This window comes from Ictalurus punctatus, chromosome 5, assembly GCF_001660625.3.
Source record: "Ictalurus punctatus breed USDA103 chromosome 5, Coco_2.0, whole genome shotgun sequence".
Classification (NCBI taxonomy): Eukaryota; Metazoa; Chordata; class Actinopteri; order Siluriformes; family Ictaluridae; genus Ictalurus; species Ictalurus punctatus.
In genome coordinates, this window is record NC_030420.2 from 20,030,477 (window position 1) to 20,057,486 (window position 27,010).

At 37.6% G+C, this 27,010-nt stretch overlaps 1 protein-coding gene across 1 annotated transcript in view; it reads left to right on the forward strand.

Moving 5' to 3' along the window:
- The window catches only part of grid2 (glutamate receptor, ionotropic, delta 2), a 522,151-nt gene that overhangs the window by 336,119 nt on the left and 159,022 nt on the right, over positions 1 to 27,010 (forward strand). The window contains exons 5-6 of the mRNA XM_017468976.3: positions 7,706 to 7,759; positions 13,060 to 13,233. Of these exons, the coding sequence (XP_017324465.1) occupies positions 7,706 to 7,759; positions 13,060 to 13,233 (228 nt within the window). The remainder of the gene's footprint in view (positions 1 to 7,705; positions 7,760 to 13,059; positions 13,234 to 27,010) is intronic.

Consider the following 27,010-nt stretch of genomic DNA (forward strand, 5'->3'; position numbering starts at 1 on the left):
AGGCTGATTGTGTTTGTATATATACCGCGCGCCTCCCAGCACACAGCGTGGAATATTGGATAGATTAGATACTTCGTTTAGATTCCTTACCATAGTCATAGTCATAGTCCACGCTGGTTTCTCCACTCCCAGTCTCTCGCGATTGTTTATGCTTCCTGTTTGGTATATCGACCCTGTATCCTGTAACCGCAACCTTGATTTCTGCTTTGTCCTGTGTATGCCTGTTTGCTGAACGTCTGACCTTTTGCATGTTTCTGGATTACGTTATTGGATTACGTTTTGGATTTACCTGCCTGTGTCTCTTTTAAATAAAACTGTTCAAACTGCGATTACATCTGTCCTCATCTTCCTTACGTCACGAGACGTAACACATGGATTCTACATGAAAACTAGCATTAGTGTTATAGTGAATGGCATGTTATTCACCAACTAAATGGAATGTTGCCGTTTTGCCAGCTGTGAAAATTAGTATTGCTGGGTAGTACTTAAATAAGAAATAGTGTTGCCAAGGCAATACCGGCAATGGCCATGACATACTGTAATGTGTAAAATTACTAAAAGTAATTTAGTAAAGTGAAAATTATTGATTAATCTGAATTAATTAATTAAAATTAATTAACTGTTTTTTTTCTACTTCACTATACACTTCTCTGTAAAGAAAAATAAATAGCAGCAGCAAGAACAACAAATTAAATCTTATTTTTCCGTCTGACTTTTTCACAGTACTGTATCTGTATTTAGAATACTGTGCTGTCATATATAATGTATGACACCATGTTAATAATTTCCCTTGCAACAACTTAAGGTTAAATGCTTGGATTCCGGGCATGAGCATACCTATTAGATCATGAACCTGCAAGCTTCTGGGTTCCAGCTGGTATTACAAGAGATTGCAGAAGAGATGTGATGTAGTGTGTGTGTGTGTGTGTGTGTGTGTGTGTGTGTGTGTGTGTGTGTGTGTGTGTGTGTGTGTGTGTGTGTGAGTGAGAGAGAGACAAGCCAGACAATGTGCATGTGTCTGTACATGTCAGAAACCTTACCCCTGCCCTTGTCTGAACTGTCTGTGTGATCGTCATGTGGTGACTGTGTTAGTGAATTCATGTACAGTGATGTGATGGCTGTACTTATGACTCACTCCACACTGTAGATAAATTATACATGAGGGAAGCCACATGGAAAGTGAGGTTTGAACAACCGACATTAATGAAAATGGCAAATGCAGCATGCTAATATCTATGATGCATTATGCAAGATTAATCATGTAAAATTACATTTCGCAGTAATGTAAAAATACCTGTGCTTACTAAAATCCAATTCATGGTTCTGAAGAATTTTTGTTTAAATAGAAAACATTACAATGCCCCATGATGGTTCTGTGACGTGATGGATCATTATATTTCTCAGCTTATTCTTACCAAAGACCCATAAATGGAAATCCTGTGCTATTACAGTGGATGTGAACGGATTCACTATATCAAAGGCATTCAAGTAAAATTAATGAATGTCTTGTTACTTAAAATTTCTTGCTTATAAAAGACCAGGAAAGCAACTCACATGACTGAATGGTGTCAACAGATCACTTTTAATGCTCTTTTTAATTTGTTCATGGCTATAAAACACATCAATATGAAGTGGTTATGATTTTTTTTATGCACTGGTGTATCATCTTACTGCTAGTGACTAATGCCAGTGACTTTTTTTTTTTTAACAAGTCCTGATGTCCCTCCTGTGACTAATTTACATATACGTGCTTGGGTGCAACTTGATGGATCATAAATGGTAAATGGCACACGTATATAGCGCTTTTATCCAAAGCGCTTTACACTGTGTCTCATTCACCCATTCACACACATACACACACATCCACACACACCAGTGGTAGCAGAGCTGCCATGCAAGGCACTAACTTGCCATCGGGGGCAACTTGGGGTTCAGTGTCTTGCCCAAGGACACTTCGGCATGTGGAGTCATGTGGGCCAGGAATCGAAACGCCAACCCTACGATTAGTGGACAACCCGCTCTACCACCTGAGCCACAGCCGCCAGATCATGTTTCAACAACTAAAGGCATTGAACTCCAGCCACTGTTTTTTTTTTTTCTTTTTTTCCTGTCATGCTATCATCAGTTATGCTACAGTGTGTTTTGAGTGCTCAGTTCAACTTCGATACTGTGGTCCGCCAGTTAACAAACCCCTTCACTATACCTAAACTCTGTATAATAAACTCACTTTTTTAAATTATAGGTACAGTATTTTAGTTATCATTGGCAAAATTATCACAATGTACACTTATTATCAGTTATTACAGTTATTATCTATCAAATCCACAATCACAGAAATTAATGCAAAATCAAGCAAATTCCGAAATATTCGGAGGAGCTTGCAATTTTTCAAAATTAACGCAGATTTTCCAAAATTTGGGCAAAGACGCATAATGTGACACATCACAATGCGCATAGAACCAGAGCCCTCTGCGATTCATGTGCATCGAATATGAGTACAGCTAAAAGGGCTCATTTACCAACAAACATCACTGCGAAAGATGGCGCAAAACAATTTCATGCAATTGCAATATCGCCATTTCAAGTAACTTTCCAAAAAAATAGCAAAAAACACTCCGCAACTTGCATTCACAAAAAACCTCAGCAAAATCCTGTATGGACTGATTTAGGCTACAAACACTGATAAAAGATAAAGAACCCTTAATGGCATATAAAATAGAGCTTTTCTGGACTGATATCTCTAGTCACCTGCATAAAAACTAATTATCCCCTTTAAGACACAGGGGTTCTTCACTTGCTCCTATTTTCAATCAACAAAGAGGCTGTCACACAAGAAATGATACAGAGCACAATGCTTCAATTACTGGAAATCACTTTAACTATGTCAACTGATTATCTCAAATGTTTTACATCATTACCTAATTACATGATGCCACTTTCCTAAAGTGCACTCCTGGCCTCCAAAGATCGCACATAGTTGTTGTTGTGTCTTCCCCCACCTTTTTTAAAGAAGTAGTTATATGGTGGATTTTTTTTTTTTATGATCAAAGGATACCTTTCTACATGTACCTGTGTATTATTTAAAGAAATACAGTGCATCATTAATTCTGATTATCTTTGTATCTTGCTCACCATAATGACTACTCACCATCCTCTCCGCCACTTTAAGAGCCCAGACAGGTGGAAAATATGGCATAATAACAATAATCATCGTTCTCTGAAAGTGCCATCTTGAAGCACATGCTTTTACCATATAATTTGAACATCCGTGGTACTGGATTAGAATGTGAGTTCCTTAAGCAATTTGTGTCTACCAAATATGTGAACTTTTGCAGATCACAAGGACTAGGCTCAATTAGAGTGGTAATGAATGCAGGTTTTAAAATCCGTTACTTAGAAAGCAATGCCATTTGGCTTTTAATATCATCAGTTTTTGTGGCTGTATTACAGGCACCTACCAGGAATGGAGGCAATTAACAAAATTCCGGCTTTAGACCATTTGAAAAACAGACACATGGTCCACAGTGCAAAGTGATTCAATAATTACAAAGCAATAGCAATAATTACATTAGCTAACTAGTTTGCTGAATCGTGAGATTCGGTTCATGGACAGATGTCCTGACATTTTCCTTTAGAATTCCCTGGAATAATTCAGAATTCATTGTCCCAACAATGATGGCAAGTCGTCCTGGCCCAGATGCAGCAAAACAGGCCATTCCATGATATTACCACCACCACCATGTTTCACAGATGGGATAAGGTTCTTATGGTGGAATGCAGTGTTTTCCTTTCTTAAAACATAACCGTTCTCATTTAAAACCAGAAAGTTCTACTTTGGTCTCATCCATCCACAAAACCTTTTTCCATTAGCCTTCTGGCTTGTCCACGTGATCTTTAGCAACCTGCAGAAGGGCAGCATTGTTCTTTTTGGAGCGCAGTGACTTTCTACTTGCAACCCTTCCATGCACAGCATTCACAAACTTTCAAGCACCACTGTACCTATAAACCAGTCAAACCAAAGAGGGTTTAACATATGGGAGACAGATGGGGTAAAGAACAGTGGTAGACAAATTAAGTGTGGGACTCTCCCAACCTCCAGCAGCATGTACCAACTTTTGGAACTAAGTTAACTGGATATAATATGGGACGCCTGAAGGTCAAACTAGGGTAGTGACAGGTAGAGACTTACATACCGCATAGTCGATTTCAAAAGTTTGCATAGTAACAAGACATACTATATGGGGTCTGATATACTAAGCTGTTTGTGTTTATTTTTAGGCTTGTTTAGGCCACATTATGCTCTGAAAACATTGTTTTTTTTTTATTTCTAAAACTGGAGTATAAGCCTGAACATGCAGTTCATACAAGTCGCGCTCTTCCCTTCATACATATGCATTGAAGAAAGGATCATGCACAAAGTATGAAGTCAGTGTGAAAAGGGTGGAGATAAGGGAAGTGTGGCTGATTACATATTCTGTTCGAGGAACTAAACTTCAGGCAGTTCACACAGAATTAGGCTATTTCTGAACTGTTTATTCATGAAAAATGTGTAATAATATAAGCCTACTTTAGGACCTTGGTAAAAGAACAATCTAGGCAAACTATGTGCTTTAAATACTGCTCGTCTGTTAGACTGCTTTTTTCAAAGAGATCTGGCAACACTAGCCACAGCAAATATATCACAAACGTTTAAATAAATTATTGCATCTGAAATACAGTTGCATTGCATATATTTTAGACAAAGTACTTCTCTTTTCAATAGTGTAAAAGCAATTGGGAATCTAATGGCATATCAGCTGCGTTAAGGCTCTCCACACTGTTTGCATGTTGCAACACAGGGGTCTTTATTAATAACGCATTTACCACTTCCGTACTGAGCTTGAATTTCCTTTAGTCCTGAGTACTACTGTTGAGTTCAGGACTATTTTCATAGCAGCTTTTAAACCTAACACAGAGTGCATTTACTTTTGGTGTTCCCAGGCACAGTTTATGTAATGAGCTAAAGCCTTATTAATAGAATATTAATGTCACATGATTTTTTTCTTATGACTGCATCATGACATATTTTGCACTGCACCCCCTCATGTGCATACAGTACAGTACATGGCCAGCAGTGTGTTAAATAACAAAAATAGTCAAGTAGTGTATGTTATATGCTATATTAATTGCGAAAAAGTAAGCAAAATAATATCAGTTTAAGGATGTACATCTTAATGTAATATAAATCTTCTGTAATAATACTTTTTGTCTTTATAAATGACTTCAATGGCATTTAGTCCTGTTAAGTAGTTCTTCCTGAGATCTCTGTCACTTATATCTTTGCCCGTTCTTCTTGATGTATATGTAGTGGTGGAGTGGTGTGTTAAGGCTCTAAGGTTGGGGGTTCAAGCTTCAGCACTGCCAAGCTGCCAGTGTCAGCCCCTTGAGCAAGCCCTTTAACCCTATGTGCTCCAGGTGCACCGTATCATGGCCCTTAAACTTCTTGAGAGGGGCACTGTATGTACTGATGTACTGATCATGTACTCTGACCCCAGTTTCCTAACAAGCTGGGATATGTGAAAAAAATTGCATTGTGCTGTAATATATATGGGACAAATAAGGGCTTCTTCTTCTTCTTCTTCTTCATGTCTCATCATATGTTCTTCAAAACATTTCTGGAGACCAAAAGGACATGGCAAAACATCTCCTCAGTATTTTGCTTTTGATTGTTGTGTTGTCATAGAATCCACCAACATTTCATATTTAAATTTGTTTGTACATTGTAAAATACAAGTACAACTTGTATTATATCACTTCAAAAATTATAGGGGGATGCACACTTTTGCCTTCAGCCAGGTGCACACTGAGGAGTGTTGTTTGTGTGGCCCTAGGTGCCTATGTCCCATGTAGACAAGTACTTTTGAGGATAATAACCTACTACATTTATTTATTGATCAGAGTGATTTTACATGGCACACCACTGCATTAATATTGGATTTTCATCTCAACTTGGTGCTGAATGTGCAAGGCTTCTTCCAGGTGTAGAGTCAGAGGTATATCTGCAGGTGATTGTAATGAACAATGAGTATAAATCTCTGGATGAATACAAGGTTTTGATGTAGCAGGCAAACAACCTCATCACAAGCCACCTGTCACTCAGGGAAAGGGAGGCTTGAACACTGATTCACTGCTGAATCAGGCATGCAGGCATTGTGTCAAATTCTATTGGGTTTTTGTACAGTCCACTTGTTAGTACCTCTGTTTCTACTGATGTGTAGTGTGTACCTTGGGACTATCCTCACATTATTTGAAAGCATTTTCAAAAGAAGGTAGATCTGCCGAAATCCTCTCTAGGGGAGACACTGGCTTAGTCATAGAGCTGTTGTTTACCAAATCCTGAAAGCACTGCCAAGTAACATCACAAGTGCCTATTTGTCAGTCTTAAGGACATTGCCAGTATTGATGCATTACTCGATCACACCACCTACACACAAGATTTAAGATGATGAATCACTGCTTCAAAGAAACTGCCATCTTAATGGTTAGGTTATCACAGTTGTGATTAGGTCACTTGCCCTGTATTTATCGCCTTCTTGATCTTTGTGCAGCAGCAGTAGCTGAGGCTCATACTGCTGCTGTTTTTGGTACATGCTACAGTTAAGTGGAAACATCTGGATAGACAGAGGGTGCATTTGAACATATAGGACAGGCTGAGCCATAGGCTGTGACCGACACACACAGAAACACAGACACACACACACACACACACACACACACACACACACACACACACACACACATGTAGCAGGCGGTGAAGCATAAGCTGACCCCCTCCACCCACCCACACAACTGCTGGGCCATGGATTGTTATTGTAACCTTGGCAAGCATAAAATATTAATGTCACACACATGGAGTAACAAAATAAAAGTCGCATCATATTTGGCTCCATCTGTTGTTTGCTTTATTTATTTATTTTTTAAAGGAGTGGGTGTCTGTAGTAAAGCATTACACGCCATATAATAACCACCATTCCAAAGTCAGACTTTTAATAGCTGTTCTATGCATTAAAGATAACAATTTAGCATAGGGTCTGGTGAAATCATCTGTTTGGTGAATGAAAAATGTTTTTCTATACAGGTCTCTGCAGAAACTATATCTTCATGTTGGAATAGACAGACTCTTCAGCTCTATTTGCCTAATCAAACATTCTCCACTTGCGCTCCAGTTGATAGGATGCTTTATGCCTCTTGTCTGTGCTGTAATTATGTTTTATTAGGTCTTTGTGAAAGATTAAAACACTATTAGCACTGCACCAACCATCATACTCTCCAGCTGCTGCCTTTGTTTAGAAACAATATGTTTTATGACACCCGCTTTTAGTCACCTACACAATTACAGATAATGGAATTCAGCCCTGATACAGTGGGCAGGAGAAGCATTGATGGGATAGTAAAAGGGGGTACAGAAAGAGATGGAGGACATTGTACATGAAGATGAGAAACATCCATGTAAAATATGTAAATGGGAAATGTAGAGAGAGAGAGAGAGTTGATGAGGATTGCCATGAAAGACAGATGAAGGGAAGTAACAGCATTTATAACCTACAAATTAATGTTCACACCCATCTGTATGGATATGTAGTCATACAGGATTTTAATAGTAATTATTTAATGCTTCTATATGTAGATATTCTATCGGTGTACTGACTACTCTTTTCTCTCACAGGTAGTGGAAACCAACTTGATCGCGTTTGATTGCCACTGGATCATCATAAATGAGGTAAGCTTCTTAAATTTACTGGACACTAGACATTACTGATGCAGAAGCAAATATTAATTAATTATTAATTAATTAATTAATTAATTAATTAATAAGCAAATATTAATTATTAATTCTTGTCATCTTAATATCAGACAAAATGTTCAGACATTGTATTATTATTATTATTATTATTATTATTATTATTATTATTATTATTATTATTATTATTATTATTAACCCCTTCAGGGTTTGGTATTCGATTCCCGCAGCCACCCTGTGTGTACAGAGTCTGCATGGTCTCCCCGGTTCTCCACCTATGGCTACTCCAGGACCTCCCCCAGTCCAAAGTCATGTGTTGTAGGCTGATTGGCATTTTTAGATTGTCCATAGTGTATGAATGGGTGTGTGATTGTGTGTGTGTGTGTGTGTGTGTGTGTGTGTGTGTGTGTGTGATTGTGCCCTGTGATGGGTTGGGACTCTGTCCAGGGTGTCCCCCACCTAGTGCCCCAAGTCACCCAAGGCTCCCCGTGACCCTGTGTAGGATAAGCGGTACAGAAAATAGATGTCTGGATGAATGGATGGATGGATTGTCAATAAACTCCTCATGCTGAGGTTTATATTTAAGATGTAAGCGAGGGGGAAAGGAAGTGTGTGTGTCTCAGTGCCTTCATAGTGAGGTGCTCTCACACTGAAATGCTTTGCAAGCTCACTTCAGTGCTCCACGCTTGTGGCTACCTTTTTGTGCTCCTTGCAATCATTCTTAGTGATAACACTCCCTGATACTAATCTGCACACTCAGGTTGGCAGCCATCACGCCCTCTATTAAAGATACTAAGGCTATATGATTTTCTAGCAGGTTAATTGTGTCCTAGGAAGACTCTGTAGTACCTGCTCTTGGTAATATCACAGAGCTCTGCTGGCATCATTGGCATTGTTAAGCGTGAAATACTGTATGTCCAGACCTCTGTCATTTTGTGTCATCTGCTGATTATGCTGACAGTGTAAAAGTAGCATGTGATATCGGAGCATTATTTATGAGTACAAGTACATGAGCATAGTTTCAGACCAGTACCCCATAGCTCTGTCTATGCATTGCTTATTATTATTATTATTATTAGTAGTAGTAGTAGTAGTAGTGGTGGTAGTAGTAGTAGTAGTAGTATTAGTAGAAGTAGTAGCATACAATATTTTCATATTGAAAAATACAGTATCTATATTTAATCATGTTCACTGGTCATGTATCCAAATTAAAATTCCTGTACTTATTGTAAAATATGTCCTCTCATCAGCCCAGTGAGGAAATCTACTGTGTGCTGAGTTAAATTGAACAGACATGCACAAGCATATCTATTCCTTCTAAAGAACAATGCCATCCAATAATCGATAGAGCATTTTGCAAACCTTTTTTTTTTTTAATGTAATGATAATTGTATACTCTAACTTAACATTACATAACTTTGGGATAAAAAGAATTGGCATTCTGTGCCTATGTTTCCTTATCTACCCTATTTTTGTGGTCAGCTGGTACAGAATCTGGAACAATACTCCAGAGTCCTGGACCTCAAATCCATTTTTTTTGGAAGGTCATAACACAGCCGTACTGTCTGCTGCCTTTCCAGGGTTCTTGATTCAAATCAGAAAGGGTTCACTATTTGGAGCAGGCTGGAGCAAGGTGTAAACCTATTCATGCAGTGAAGTAGCTCTTCTGGGCCAGGTAATGCGCATATGCTGGGACTGCTTTAGGTGACGGCTATGAGCACAAACCTTTGTAGATACTCAGTTCCAGTGATTGATTCTCTACATTAATGTCAGTCTGTTCACCCTATGTTGAGCTATATTGTTTTCATTACGACATCAACGGAACTTCAAAAAAATGTTCAGTTCAATGACAATGTCTTAGACAATCTCTTAATCAGGCTTATTTGGTATCTGATATCTAAAATGATTATAATGGCTATGGTACAAAACTTTGAGGCACATGAGTTCTAGATAAGGAAACAACCAAAGGCATCTTGCAGACATGTGTAATAACGTCTAATACATGTACAAATAACAAATATAATATAAATGGTGGAAAATAAAAAGTGGGGAAATTAATTTTCATTGTAAATGACAGAGTGCAGGTATGCACCCATATGAGGAAGAACCCTTGGTTCATAAAACTGTGCTTATGTTAATGATGTGGAACATTATGTGTAGTTTTTAAAATGAACCATTTTAAATTTTTTGAAAAAGGGTTTCAACTGATAACTGTCTACGTTTATTAGAAAATCAGGATGTTACAACATATTACTCATAATGATTTCATTTTTCTCACATGTGGCCGGCGTGTGCCAATAGTTTAATCGTCAGTAAAAATCCACAGATGTTTCAGTGCAGCTTTTCAGACAGTGTATAAATGCATCAACATGTTTATTTTCTGTGGCTGAATCTCAAATCATTATCTCACATCATGTGGGTCACAAAGAAAGTGAATAGGATGTTTTTTTTAGGAATAGGTCAATGTTTACTTGGATCAAGGATAATAAATGTAAAAAATCTAACAAATTAGTGATAAGAAAACATTTCTGTGGGCAACTGATTTTTTAAATGAGATGTTAGAAAAAAAAAAACTTTGAATACACTATTGCAGAGATTTTTTTTGTGATAGAGAAGATCTTCAACCAGAAATATTAATCATGAATCATAATTGTGTTCATCCAGTCAGTTGATTGCAGTAGTATTAGCTCCACCTGAATGTCTTGACTTGGTTTGAATGCTAGCTGGGCAAAAAGGGAAATTCCACATGAATTACCTATTAATCTCTGGATATACTCCAAATCCAGGAGAAAGTGGTTACTGACGAATGAATAAATGAATGTGGGATCACGGTTATTTTGACGAGCCTTACTGTAACATTGCATAGAACAGAGTTATAAGTAAAATCTAATCAGAAACAATATCACATTGTGAGTTTTAAATTATCAATGTCATGACTACTTACATTGCTCATGCCTGGCCTGACTTGACAGTAATCTAAGGGTAGGAAAAACTGACAAAACTGTACCTCTAAACTAGGCCATAACCCTGTAGGCTTCTATTTGTGTCATTCTGATTTAGCTCCACTAATTAAGCATCAAGAGCCTTTTGCATTTGTCAGCTAGGGGTAAAAACAGTAACTGGGCTATGACATTTTCAGGTTCATGTGAGTGTGCCTGCCCTCTAAAGTGCAATCAACTAAGTTTCTGAAGTATGAGTCAACTATGTAGAGGAACTCATATAGCCTCTGTCCTGTGTCCTTGCTTGGTGGTCATTGTTTTTCTTTAAAAACATAATCAACATTTGTAAACAGACATTACCTTTTTGAAAATGGCAAGCATACAGCATACCCACAAGAAGAGTGGAATCAGGTACTGTTTGGCTTATGCGCAGGAAAAAGTTGGTCTTTCCATGTAGGTGGAACCCCAGCAGCATTATGAAGATCACTCACTTTATGAAAGCCAGTCACTGGGAATTAAGTTGTCACAGGTAAAATGGCAAATTCTCCAAAGTGAGACTTGTCAGACGGTATGGTTTGGCCAAATCTGCTCCCATCTCATCATCCCTGATCTATGCGTTCTGGCCCACGTGCCACCAAAAAGCATGGGTTGCATAAGAGATAGGACAGTGATCGTGTTCCATTTTGCTCTATTCCCCTTACTTTATGACTGCACTCACCTTCTTCCCTTAGATAAGCACTCATCTGGGAAATATCTATAATATGAATGGCTATTATAAATAGATGGTCTACTTCGTCTCTGGCAGCAGTTATAAAGAGAGTGTGAACAGGGTGACCTAGGACTAACGACAAAAGGAGGACAGTGACCTTGCTGGAAAAGTAAATAGTTCACTGTTTGTGTATAAGAGAGTTGTTGTGTACCTGGGAGAATTATTGAGAGAAGAGAAAGGCTTTTGTGTCTCAAGAACATTTCTGCTGAAGGATTTATCTTGAACTGAAAGTGTGTCAATGTCAATAGTGCTGTTTTTCTAGCAAACATTGTCAGTGTTGACGGTATACTTTAGTTTGTCATCGTTTCCCTTGTCAAGTGAGCATTACTATACATGAAGTACCAGTGCAAAAATTATTCACTGTTCTTCCGTAAGTACCATGAGTATTGAAAAGGACTAGTATAAGTAATAGTGCAGATCATTAATTGGCTAAATGCTTTTGTCACCAAACCATAAATTGCTAAATTGTAAATTGATAGTGTAAATTGCTTTTCTACTTGACTTAATACTTGACATATCTTCAGTAGTGACTGTCTGCCAAAGATTCTTTCTCATATTAAAGGTTCTTTTTTCTGGTAAAGTTAATAGGCAGCATAACTATTTTATCACACATTTTTAAATATTTCATATTTTTCATATTTTTTACCTACAGAGTTTTGTCACTGATAATGCACCATATTCAGAGTTGAGATAAATTTGTGTAGTGAAGATTTAATACTGAAATTGCACACATCAATACTCAGACCTTAATAATAATAATAATAATAATAATAATAATAATAATAATAATAATAGGATGTGCAATTTATAAGCTTCCAGATAATGAGCATGGCAGTCATATTCTTAAATTAAATAACCAAAATGTGACCAAAATTTGCATTGATTAATGTGATAATTACAACTAGGACTCAAGCAAAATTTTGCCAATATAATAGACTCCTATTAAATTATAATAGAGTCCTCCTGTCTCCTGCTTGTATGTTACATCATATTACAGTTGACAGCAAAAAAAACAACACTATTTCCTTCTTCAGACAGCATTTTCTATCCCTATTTTTTCATGCATGAAAGCAAGTGCTTTTGTTTAAATGTGGTGATCTAAATGCTACTGAAAAAACCTATCTTGGACATGTCTCCTCAAGAGGCATGTACTCCATGGAGGTGATTTACATATTCTGAATGGGGTGCCCAGAAAATCGAGCAGCTGCATAAACTGTCTCTGAATATGCATCACTTTCCCTGAGTAAATATTGATGTAACTTTTTGACTTAATATGCTGACTCTGAATATGGACCCATATTCCCCAAACATATTTTGAGGTTCATGGAGAGAAAAGAGTATTTTTACTTCAAAACCTCCAGAGAATTCTTCTTACATTAATGAAAACCTTATCTGTTTTGGGAAACTGACACATGTAATCTAGCAGGTTACAGATAGATCTGTTCTGTGCCATACCTTCCTGTCCAGCATTAAAGTGCTAATATTTTAACTGCATGAACACTGTTCTCTTTCTTGTTATATTTAATTATCCTCCCAATTCATTCACATTCATATGTGATTTCTCTCTCCAGGAGATCTCAGATCTGGATGTGCAGGAGTTGGTGGTGAAGTCTATAGGACGTCTGACTCTCATCCGACAGACCTTCCCTCTTCCTCAGAACACCAGCCAGCAATGTGTTCGGCACAACCACCGCATCAACAACTCTCTCTGTAACCCCAAAGACCCCAAGGCTCAGACATTAGAGGTACTTCCCTATCTATTCTCTTGTATTCACATCCATTCACATGGATTCACATGCCATACCTGTGTATAAATTTTCATCCTTATCTACTATTACCATATAGTGAACTTGTAAGTGACTGACAATATGTTAGTTGACTGTATGATGCAAAATTTGTTTGTAATGAATAGGTGAATATTAGGGCTGCACAATTAATCGAATATCGATCGCGATTACGATTTTGACTGCCCACGATTAAATGAACATGATCGACCGCGATATTAGCATTTAAAGTTCGTCCTCCGCTCATAGAAAACTCAGCTGCAGATCAAATCAAGCGCTTCCTAAATTTGCAGCCAATCACCACAGAGTGGTGCTGGGATGATGTCATTTTGTAATGCCAAAACCCGGAAATGGGGTTAGATTTTAGCACTCAGGCTGCCAGTTTCGCTGCGAGCTCTAGCGCTTGCGCAAGGGGAAATCATGACTTTGCAGATAAAAAAGTTTGCAAATGAACGCAGGGCTCTACAGTGCGACCATTTTACTCACGTTTGCAACTGAAAAGTACTTTGTGCGACTGTGAATAAATATTTATTCGCACCGGTGTGAATCTGTCCAGAGTTGTATAATACAATCGGGATAAAAACTATCTACTATCTATCTATCTACTAAACTACTTTTTTTTTTTTTTTTTAAAAAGTCCAAAATGCATCTACACCACACAACAGTTACTTTCACGCTGCTTTTCATCACCTCAGTCAACCAAACAAGTGTGTAAATACTGCAGAGTAGCCATTATGGTGACAAGAGTAACAATGTACATCATCTGCTTCGCTCAACTTCCCAATCTCACAAACCGCCATCTTTTAAAGTTCCCGCAATATAACCTGAACCTTCATCTGCTCTTGTAGACACAGTGGCGTCAGGCGGAGTAAATTAATAATAATGCTAACAATACAAGGTGGGTTTAATTCAAACTTCTTTATGATTGGTGAGGAATTATTTAATAATCAAGATTAGCAACTGTTCAGAAGGAGTACGCTGCTGCTCTACTTCACGCTCTTCACTAACTCAAATACATAGCGTATTCACTTCATTTAAACTTAAGGTTGCCAGATATCACCAGAAAAGTCAACTCCAGTTATCATGTTTTGATTTAATCCCCAAAAAACAATATTATCAGCAGACATGGCAATACTGTACTGGGGAACAGATCTAAAATGAACAACTGATAAACAAACAAACAGAAAACTACTAAAATGTAAAGACAAAAATGTGCTTAGTTAAATAAATAAATCATTTATTATAAAAAATAGATATTATAATAATATAATATAACTTCATAAAATATAAATAAAATGAGAAATTAAATAATGTTTAATTATTTTGGGTTGCCTCTCTGGGAACTGTCACCTTATCGTGGTGGAGAGGTTTGTGTGTCCCTATGAACCTGAGGGCTGTGTTGTCTGGAGACTTTTGCTCCTGATAGGGTCTCCCAAGGCAAAGTGGTCTCAGGGGACGGGCCAGACTAAGAATGGTTCAAAGAAACCCTCATGAAGAAAGCAAAGAGACGAGGAGTTACTGTGCCCAGAGGAAGCCCGACAGAGGGAGGGACCAAGTGCGAGTGCCTGGTGGCTGGGTTTGCCACAGAGCCCAGCCAGGCAAAGCCCGAAAAAGCAACGTGGCACCCCTCTCTCCATCCTATGGGCCCACCACTCGTGGGGTGAACCTTGGGGGTCGGGTGCGCTGCTACACAGGTGGCAGTGAAAGTCAGGGGCCTCGACGAACCAGACTTGGGTGGCAGAGGCTGGCTCTAGGGACGTGGAACGTCACCTCTCTGTGTGGGAAGGAACTGGAACTTGTGCAGGAGGTCTAGCTCTACCAATTAGATCTGGTGGGGCTCACCTCTATGCACAGTCTTGGTTCTGGAACCGTACTCCTGGATAGGGGATGGACTTTATTCTACTCTGGAGTTGACCAGGGTGTGAGGCGCCGGGCAGGTGTGGGGATACTCACAAGTCCCTGGTTGAGCGCCGTTACATTGGAGTTTACCCCGGTGGACGAGAGGGTTGCCTCCTTACGCCTACAGGTTGTGGGCGGAAAGCTTTGACTGTTGTCTGTGCATATGCACCGAACACCAGTTCAGAGTACTCGGCCTTCTTGGAGACCCTGAATGGAGTTCTGTATGGGGCACCAGTAGGGGACTCCATAGTTCTGCTGGGAGACTTCAACACACACGTGGGCAATGATGGAGATACCTGGAGAGGCGTGATTGGGAGGAACGGCCTCCCTGGTCTAAACCCGAGTGGGCGTTTGTTGTTGGACTTCTGTCATGGACTGTCTATAACCAATACCATGTTCGAACATAAGGAGGCACATAAGTGTATGTGGTACCAGAGCACCCTAGGCCGAAGCTCGATGATCGTTTTGTAATCGTATCATCTGATCTGAGGCCACATGTTCTGGATACTCGGGTGAAGAGAGGGGCAGAGCTGTCAACTGATCACCATCTGGTGGTGAGTTAGGTCAAGGGGTGGGGGAAGACTCTGGACAGACCTGGAAAGCCCAAACGGGTAGTGCAGGTGAACTGGGAACGTCTGGAGGAGGCCCTAATTGCATCTAATATCAATTTGACATTAAGCTTAGTTTCGCTATCTCCTAAGAAGGCTATTAGCCTTTTTCCTAATATGGATCATGCTTGTGTTAATCTACTTTTAATTAGGACTATTGCTTAAGATATTTAAAAATAAATATTTTATGCTTGTTTATTTATCAATTAACCAACAGTATTTCTCATTGCTATAATTTTAATTTAATTAACAGTGACCATGAGCAGAGACCTTACATTTAACTGTTTATGACAGACCTCCCGATTAAGGTTTAAACAAAAAAAGATTGGTATCTGGATCGGTATCGGCTGTAAAAATCCTGATCGGAGCATCCCTAATGAACACCATTAAACTAAAGCGCTTTGCATCTGGCAGGTAAATGAACTCACCCAATCACATCCTATATGAGATTATTCAGATTTATAAACAATATACACAGAGCAGCTCGAGAACTGGCTCCAGCCCAGAACCATGACAGTGGAAAATGTCTAATAGCTTTAAATATATTTAAGAGGAGCAGATTTCAAAAACTGAACATTGATGTTTATTGTATTTGTTCACAAGGTGGAACAGGTTAACGGTGGTTTTTTGCATACAGTCTGTAAAATGAACTGAAAATATTAAATTTAGCATATCAGAAGGTAAATTAATTTGTCATGGCTCACACAATGTTCCTAAATTCTGTCATAATTGTCCAGCTCAAGTTTTCTCATGCCTACTTGGGTGTTATATTGTGGCACATTAATGTTACCATCTCTAAAAATAAATAAATAAATAAATAAATAAATAAATAAATAAATAAATAAACCTCAACTGCAACTGTGCTCCTAAATTTTTGTAATTAGGACCACAGGTGCTCCTAAAAGAAATTGTCTTGTGTCTCTCCTCCTGTAAACACTGTTATTGCCTTTTCTTCATAGGCCTAAATTGTTTTCATTTGGTTGCATATTGTTATATTTGGTGCATATTTTTATTTGGTTGATGGCATTTTTATTTTTACTTATCCTATATTTTGGGTACAATTTTATTTATATTTTGCTTCTATGAGATGATGCACTTCAAGGATCAGTCTAATTTGATGCAAAGATTTGTCCATTAGCAGGAATGTAGCAAAACATGGAGGTGAAAGCAGCGGCCTGTTTATATAAATGTGAAAGTGCAATAAAAATATGTTGTCACTAAAATCAATGAATAATTGTGATATATAATCGAGATCTCAATATTGATCAAAATAATCGGGATTTTTTTTTTTGGCTATAATCGTGCAGCCCCAGTGAATATAAAGATATAGTAAGTGGTGTTGAGGGACGTTATGTAAAGCTGTCAGCTTTGAAAATTAATTAAAACATATATGGCTCCTCCCCAAAACAAAAGGATCTTTGTGCAAGACATCTTCCTTGAACTTTCTAATCGGCAGGCAAGTACAGATGCCTCCCTGTTCTTATAAGATGGATATTAGTGCCCTGTATTATATGTTGTTTCTCCCACTACAGAGCCTGGGATGCCACAGAGAACAGAGATTTTCCTCAGGGTTCGATGCTTTCTTGACAAAAAAAGATAACTTTCCCAAATATAAAACAATAAATCAATAAAATAAAAATAATATCACTGACCTCACTTTAATTAAATAATTAAATGCGGTCTCATTTTGCTCAGTCCTTAGAGTACACTTGAATACCAGTGTTTTGACTACTACTCTCTGGTCACTTGATTTTATTATGCATAGAATGTGTGTGAGTGTGTGTGTATTCATGTATGTATTCATATGTGTATGTTGTAGCAGTAGAGAGCGGTGCATTTAGTCTAGGCTTGTTTGGCAGGATTGAGGAAGAACAGATCAGAGATCAGAAGCTCAGGCCAGAAGAAGCCCAATTTCACACAGCTCTGGAGCGTATCATCTCCTGTCCCTCTGTGTTTCTCTCTGTGTCCAACATCCCGATCCCCCCCCAATGGCTCCCTCTGGACCAGTGATTATGTTGGCCCATGAGGAGAGGCTGCAGCACTCAGTCTTCCTCTGGCCTCTCCTGCTTCCTGCTTTCTTTCCTCCTTCTCCAACTACCACATCATGAATCTGTTGGTCCTAAAAGAGAAAGAATTTCCCACAACCTTTGAATCAACTCCCCACTGTGTCCGTGGTGTGTGATGGAGAGGAAATCACAGTGTGATCACAGTGTGATTTCCACTCCAAGATGAAAACTTACAAGAATTGGGAGAAACCACTGAGCAAATTCAAACATAATGATGGCACCACTCCATAACAGACAGGATTGCCAGTCAAGTATCTTTTCCAGGATTGCCGCTCTTTTTGCCAGTCCACTATCTGGATGGTTCCCACAGGGCTGTTAAGGTAGACTGGAGTGTCCTTGTTGCAAACAGCTTTGGTATCTCTGCTATAGGCTTGAGGGTGTGTGAGTCATTTTTCTTTAGTGTTACTTATTTTCCAGAGCATAAATGACACTGCGAGTTGAGTAAAACTCCATTAAACACATTAGTTGAAATTTTGCAGAAACAATAATAATAAATCCTTTCATAAATGGTGCTGTTACCTTTATTTGGATTTTTGCTGTCAGAAGGAGTGGGCTAAGATGGACACAGATGTGGTAAGAGTTATTCATTGAAAGGCTGGCAGACAAATTCAAATCATTAGGCAAAATTAAGGTCAAAGAATAGGCTATAGTCAGGCAACCAGCAAACAGAATACACAGGGCAATATCAAGATACAGTATGAAAACCAGAAAACAATCAATGCTAAAACCAGACTAGTGATCACAGAAACAAAAGTGTTAATAAGTTCAGATACTAACACAAACTGAGTGTTACTGAATGTGGTGTGAAAGTCTCTTTTAAATGGTGGGGCGATTAGGAAGAGGTGAGTGTGATAAAAATGGGAACAAGTTAGTGGTAGTGGGTTCTGGGAAGTGCAGGCCTGGGGCAGCCATGTTTGTAGGCAGTGGTGCATTCTGGGAAACTGAGTTTTTTGGTGGAGTTGACTTGACAACTGCACAGGCCATCCTTTTTAGTTCAAACTGTTGTGACTCATTAATTCAGGTGTGGTTCACACTAAAACAAGTCATTTTGTTTTGGCCACACTAGCATTTTTAAGTTCTTTCCACCAAAATTGGTACAAAATGGCATGTTGGCCATGCAAACTGGGTATCTGGTGCATGTCTGTACATCAGTTCCACTATTTTCATTTGTTCTGACAACCTGAGCATAGAACACACTGTATTTATTTTTTATTTTTTCATAACTATGGATTGCTTCTATAATGTACAAAGTATTCAAACGTTGCAATAAGTTCTACAATCTTGGAACTGTTCAGATCACATGACAATCATACAACAGTGTTTTCAGATTTATCCACTTTGGAAAAAGGGTTATGTAAGATGTATTGTTTCAGTAATCAAACATGTTTTAATGTCATATTTTTTGCTAAGGCAAAACGGATAAGAAAAGTTGTCAACTACGCCTCAATTAACAATAATCACAATGTCATTCATTCATTGGCGTCTGGAGCTTCATTTATGCCATGCAGTATATTCAATCAAATAAGGTTTATCAGCACGATGAAAGGATTCAAAATGAGCATAAAGTGACAACAGTTTTAGCACTTCATTGAGCTTTTTACAGCTAGCCATTAAACACAGGCAGAGCCAAAACAAAGACGTTAATATAGAACAGCCGAAGACTTTCTGCCCTTCAATTTTGCCAAGGGCACAAACACAACAAGCTTTATAAACTCATGTTTATAAATAATGGACTCACTAATTTTGTCTGTGATTAGGACAGGTCAGCCAGCAGCCAATGACACAGATGGAATTTGAACACAGGGGTGTGACAACAGGGAAAAAATGCTGCTGGAGTGGCTCTTTAACCCTTGTTAAGTTTAAAATCAGGTTAAAATGTAAGTACCGTACATTTACATGAGAAAATGTCATTTGTAAGTCAGCTATGTAGTCACGTATTTAGGATATAATGTTTACATTCATATATTACATTTTTGGAACAAAAAATTACATTTACCTCTTGGGATGACAGTACTGACACTTCACATACACAGAGACTTTGAGAAATAATGAGTAGCTTTATTTTATAGATAATTCAACTTAAAAAGTGTTACATGACTTGCATGGACATGCTTGTGAAATTTCATATTTAAACTCCATGCTAGAAAAATTCAAATAAAAGTTTGAAACAATGCCTTCTCTTCCCTTTGGCAATTACATATTCTCAGCACTGCACTGATTCTGTGTGAAAATGACCTCAAGGTCGACTATATTTTAATTTTCACATCCACCTGTCAGTTAGCCCCTCAGGGTGGAACCACAGTATGCTAAGCAGAAAAAATCCATCTGAAACACACTATATAGTAACTGTATACTAACCCACGGCATCCACGTGTAAGATACAGACCAACATGTTTGGACACAAATGAACAAACAGTATAAAGTATCAAGGGTTGGATGAGACTACTGGTGTTGCATGATGTCAAGGCTTATCCAAACCATGCAAAAATGAAAATAATAATAAAATAGCACACCTGTTTCCAGCATGAAAAACAAGAATCATGGTGTGATTTGGGTATTGATGGAGTGCTGTGTGGCGTCACAGCCCAGAGAACTTAGCTTAGTGCTGTCCTTAAAAAAAAAATACACATATTTCTTTTCTGATTGTATAGGGAAACATAGCATGAAGTTTGGGTAACACATTTTAATTGTATTTTTTATTTTTTAATGATAATGTTTATTTTAATTTATTTATTCATTTTCATATGATACATTTACATGTGATTCATTTACATGTGATTCATTTTCATGTGATTCATTTACTGATTTGCTTCTCTTTAAATCCAGTTTTAGACTGTGATATTACAAAGGTCTTTCCAGATTATTACTTGCCACACTGTATGAGATAACCCCAGTAAAACTGCCTGAATTCTGTAATATAATTTGTTCACCATGTTAGGTTTAAATCCTCTAAAAACAGATTTGCAATTGACTAACATTACTCCGTTCCAGTTCACATCCTTCAAAGCAGTGGCATGTTTTGATAACTCACAATCCCCCAAACACACACACACCCAAAAATCTCCATTAAAAAAAAAAAATATATATATATGAGACAGCAGTGTTTCCCACAATAACCAAAAGTTGTCCACAATGTGAAAAAAAAACTCGGAGAGTAAGCTGAACTAACCAACAAAATTACCAAGACAAAAAGTTCCAGTAAGAGAAAAAGCTCCTACTGACTTCAAGTCTGATAAACAGTTTGCGCACAATAACAAATATAATGTCCTTAACTTTTAAAGACTTGTAACAAATAATATAACAGTGTAGGACGTAAACCCGAGGAAAAAACACTAATATAATTAAATAAACAGAAACTCTAACCCAGTCAGAGCCTCAAAACAGAGAACCACATTAATACTGAAGTAGATTTAAGAGGAGTGAGTCCACAAAATCTAGGTGAAGTAATGCAACGACAATATCTTCAATAAAAATCCAAATACTGTAGAGCTGGAAGGCCGAGTGCAAAAAATAAAAGAAGAGCGAAAAAGACGCCGCTGTGTAGGTGATGCAGTTCACCCTGATATCAAGAGTTTAACATAGTCTCCTGCTTCCTCCGCTGAAATAAAGTCCTTCTGAACCCCGTTATATGTAATGCGAAGCCGAGCTGGGTGAAGTATTCCATAGCGAGCACCCTCAATACCACGAAGTTGATGCCAGACCTCGTTAAATGCGGCCCAGGCCTGGGCTATCTTGGCTGTGTAGTCAGGGAAATTAATTGTAATTTTAATTTAAGATCACATATATGACTGGGAAATAGGAATGTGAGGTTTAACAATACACCCAGTCACATTTCGATTTGAATTAATAAACTAAATGTACTATTTCTTGTCAAGAAAATGTACTACAGACTCTCCATATCTTAAAATAAATAAATATATTTATAAATGATCCCACATATTTGACTGAATAAATAAAGTTTCTGAGCTCTGTAGCAGTGCCTGAGGCATCATTTAGAAATAGAATGTCTAAAATGCCTGACCTCCAAGGCCTGTTTCTTGGGCTATCAGCCCCAGGGCGCTCTCTATATATTTTAACTCTATGGGCTGCATAGAGTGGGACCTCTGGTGTTCAAACACTGCAATTGCATTAGATGCATAACTAATACAGGGTGTCACTAACGTCTCCATACATAGGGGAATATGTTTGCCAGCAGCATGTTGGTTGTGCCTTCATCAGAGTATGTTCATGAAAGTCCACTTCTCATCCTTCTTTTGTCAAAGGCATTCTTAAAGGCTATATGGAAAGTATATATGTGTGTGTGTGTGTCTATGTATACATGTGTGTGTGTATTTTGTGAGCTTCACAAAATGGGAAGTGGCTATAAGAAAATAGCACAAGCATTGAAAATGCCCATTTCCACCATCAGGGCAATAATTAAGAAGTTCCAGTTAACAGGAAATGTTATGAATCAACCTGGAATTGGACATGTGTCTATATTGTCTCAACGCACTGTGAAGAGGATGGTTCCAGTGGCCAAAAAAATCTCCAAGGATCACAGCTGGAGAATTGCAGAAGTTAGTTGAGTCTTGGGGTCAGAAAGTCTCTAAAACTACAATCCAAAGTCACCTACATTACCACAAGATGTTTGGAAGGGTTTCAAGACAAAAAGCCTCTACTCTCATCCAAAAAAAACCTCAAGCATCTTCAGTTTTTCAGACACTACTGGACATTCAAATGGGATCAGGTTCTATGGTCAGATGAAACCAAAATAGAGCTGTTTGGCAATAAACACCAGAGGTGGTTTTGATGCACACAGAGAGGTAGCCATATGGAAAAGTACCTCATGCCCACTGTTAAATATGGTGGTGGCTCTTTAATGTTTTGGGGCTGTTTTTCTGCCAGAGGACCCAGACATTTTGTTAGGATACATGGCATCATGGACTCTTATCAAATATCAACGGATATTAAACGAAAACCTGACTGCCTCTGCCAGAAAGTTTAAAATGGGCTGTGGTTGGATATTCCAGCAGGAAAATTATCCAAAACATACATAAAAAAACACAAAAATGGTTTACTGACCACAAAATCAAGGTCCTGCCATGACCGTACCAGTTGCCTGACTTGAAACCCATAGAAAACCTGTAGGGTGAACTGAAGAGGAGAGTCCATCAGCATGGACCTCAAAATTTGAAGGGTCTGGAGAGATTCTTTATGGAGGAATGCCTCATATCCCTTGGCATGTATTCTCCAACCTCACCATGCATTATAAGAGAAGACTCAGAGCTGTTATCTTGCCAAAGGGAGGTAGCACAAAGTATTGACGAAAGCGTGCCAATAATTGTTGCAGACCTATATTTAACAAAGATATATTTTTGATAACCTGTGTTTTGTTTGCAATTGTTTGATATCCATGAGGGCAGAGTATTTTTGTGAATTATTTTAACAAAAGATCAAAAGGTTAAACAATAAAGACAAGTTTTCACAGCTTACTTTGCTCATATTTACCAAGAGTGTCGATATTAGTGGAGGGAACAGTATCTATATATATTTTTTGTATGTTCACAAATGATATTTTCTACCATTTTTGTCTTCAGCATTACATATTTTCACATGGTGGTGGCTCTTTAATGTTTTGGGGCTGTTTTTCTGCCAGAGGACCTGGACATTTTGTGAGGATACATGGCATCATGGACTCCATCAAATATTAAATGAAAACCTGACTGCCTCTGCCAAAAAAAACTTAAAATGAGCCGTGATTACATCTTCCAGCAGGACAATGATCCAAAACATGCATCAAAATCAACACAAAAATGGTTTACTGACCACAAAATCAAGGTCCTGCCATGGCCATCCCAATCCGCTGACTTGAAACCCATAGAAAACCTGTAGAATGAACTGAAGAGTCCACCAGCAAGGACCTCGACATTTGAAGGACCTGGAGGAACGGTCTCAGATCCCTTGCCATGTATTCTTCAACCTCATCAGGCATTATAGGAGAAGACTCAGAACTACTATCTTGGCAAAGAAAGGTAGCCCAATGTATTGACTAAAAGGGTGCCAATAATTGTTGCACACCTATATTTCACAAACATATTCGTTTGTGGATAAACCTGTGTTGCGTTTGCAATTGTTAATCTATAAGAGCAGAGTATTTTTGTGAATTATTTTTTAAAAAGATGACAAGGTTAAACAATAAGGACAATTTTTCAGAGCATTATTTGCTCTTACCGAGGGTGCCAATATTAGTGTCACCCTTTATATATATATATATATATATATATATATATATATATATATATATATATATATATATATATATATATATATATATATATTCCCACAATGTGAATTGCACATTTCGACTAAGCACATCAAATTTTTGTATTGTGGCGCATTGTGTCACTATGCATCATTATACCCCTAATAGAAATGTTTATTACAATACATTATTACCATACTGTATTTTTGTTGAATTCTGAATGTTATGTGCTCCAAGACAAATAAACAATTCATTTCTTTTTACTAAAAGTCTCAAGAAAAGAATTGAGAATAAAATATGAGCAAAAAAGGCAGTGAAATTCTTTTTAAAATCTTTTTGTTAAAAAAATGCACAAAAATACTTAATTATTGCCCTGATGGTGGAAATTAGCATTTTCAATGCTTTAGCTATTTTCTTACCGCCACTTCCCATTTTGTGGAGCTCATCAACCTTTTGCCGCACATCACAGCTATATTCCTTGTTGTTACCCATTGTTATGAATGATTATGTCCTGTGAATGAATTTTAATGAATTTGGCCTATGTGTTACCTTATACTTATACCCTTGTGAAACAGGAAGTCATGGTTTCCTGTTCCTAGTCACCCAGGTGTACTAATTTTTATATATATATATATATATATATATATATATATATATATATATATATATATATATATATATATATATATATATATCAATGGGAATATACTTATATTGTATACCAAATATTTTATTTATACCAAATATATTTTTCTCATATGAATTAATAAGGGTGCCAATAATTGTTGCACAGCTATATTTAACAAAGATTTTTTATAAACCTGTGTTGTGTTTGCAATTGTTTATCAATGAGAACAGAGTATTTTTGTGAATTTTTAAAACAAAATATTAAAAGGTTAAACAATGAAGACAATTATATTAAACTAAATGGTGTTTTGTGTTTTCAAAATGTGTTTTGTTACATATGTTATATATTTCTGCTTATAGCATCTCACATCAGTGCAAATGTACATGCATGGCTGATTGTTTGGGTGTAACTGCTGGAAACTTTGGCAAGGCAGTGGGATGTAGGGTAATATAAATGTGCTATAATAATAAGTCAGATTAGCGATTTCAAAAGTTATTTAGATTCATATAATCAGGAATCAATAATAACAACACTACATAATTCAGAAAGTATGATACATTATGATATACTGGGCACAGCAGCCTGACAAATGAACTCAACAGCACTCAATCACATAATCTTACCAAGCTTCACATGATCCACAACATTTTAAGAGCATTAGATAAAAACTGAGGTGAGTTAATTTAAGGGAAGCTAATCATCAAAGATGACCTGAGCCAATAAGATATCCACTGGTACTTAACAGGGTTAAGAGAGAAATCATCTTGGGTGGTATCTGTTATCTTGACAGCTGCTATGGTTTTTTTTTTTTTTTTTTTGTCATTTTAACAATTACGCAGGACAAATGCTGATGTCCAGAGAAGTTTGTGAAATTTATTGGTGAATTGGCTGGGATAATATGGAATTAAATTGTTCCAGAAATGTTGAATGTAATTTTCCATGAAACGAACAAAAATATACAATGAGAGAGAAGAACAACACTAAGCTTCTCTAAGCTTTGTTTTCACTAATCATGGTTTATGAATGCGTTGCCAGAGTTTTAGTTTACACTTTCAAGTGAAAATTTTTCTTTTACATTCCTCAAGTTTACATTCACCATTCTGCTACAAATCTGACATGTGAGAGCGGCTTAACAGCAATTTATTCTCATGGGCTAGTGAGATTTGGATCGACAGCTTGAGTGTAAAGCTGAAGAAGAGGAGGATGACGATGATGATGCTCTGTGCCGCTCCTGAGAGCTCATCTCGAAAAATAGTTGTTTGGGACTACTCAAATCTCAAATATTAATCACGAACTACTATAGTGACTAAGTAAGTAAGTAATTTCCAGTACAAAGTACAAACACTATAACTATCCAGAGAATCATATCCAGAATGCTCTCTAAAATTCACGCCACTGAAGTCTGTAGTTCCTGGTCAGGGAGTTGTCTATTCAAATCTCAGTAGCCAATGAGAGGTAGTTGCTGTAAGCCGCAACTTTTTGCCAGAATGGCAAACATAAACTTGCAGAGCGTAAATGAAATTTTTTAAAGTGTAATTGCAATCTTTTCCAGCGCATTCATAAACCATGATTAGCGAAAACAAAGCTAAATGTTAACAACGTTTTTCTTCTTTCTCATTGTATATTTTTCTTCATTTCTTGAAAAATTATGTTCAATGCTGTTGGTACAAATTTAATACCATAGGATAAAATCTGAACACCCACGCACGCACACACGATACAGTGTCAAGTGTGCACAAACTGTGGGTCAACCAACAATGGGAAAATGCAATGGCCACATGACACAATTTATTATAGCCTCATTAAAACAGAGACAACACTTGGGCAAGATTAGAGCAGCACGATCAATCAAAGTGAAATTAACTCTCCTTCCACATAGTCTATTGTGTCTGTGTCTTTGTGTGGGGGGGTGTGTGTGGGCCTATCTGAAGTGGAGGATGTTGTAATGATCTAATTTTCAATTCCACTCCCCTATCCTCCACCCTGTGAATTTGCTATACATTATGCTTGCTGTCAGACTCAAAAGAAAAGGAAACACAAAGAAGCATCAGCTAGAGTCCTGAAAGGCAGCCGTGGCTCTGAAGCTATTGTGCGAATAGCATTAAGCAGGAGATTTTTTTTTTGTGCATTTTTTGAAACGTGCTACAAATGCCAAGCTTCACTGACCCTGCTACTGCTACCTAATGTTGTCTACAGTAGATTAGCAAGGATAGGTAATCCATTACTGATCAGGTTCAAGGCTAATTCCTCAAATGTGGATTCTATTTTAGTTGGATTGGATTATTTATGATTTGAC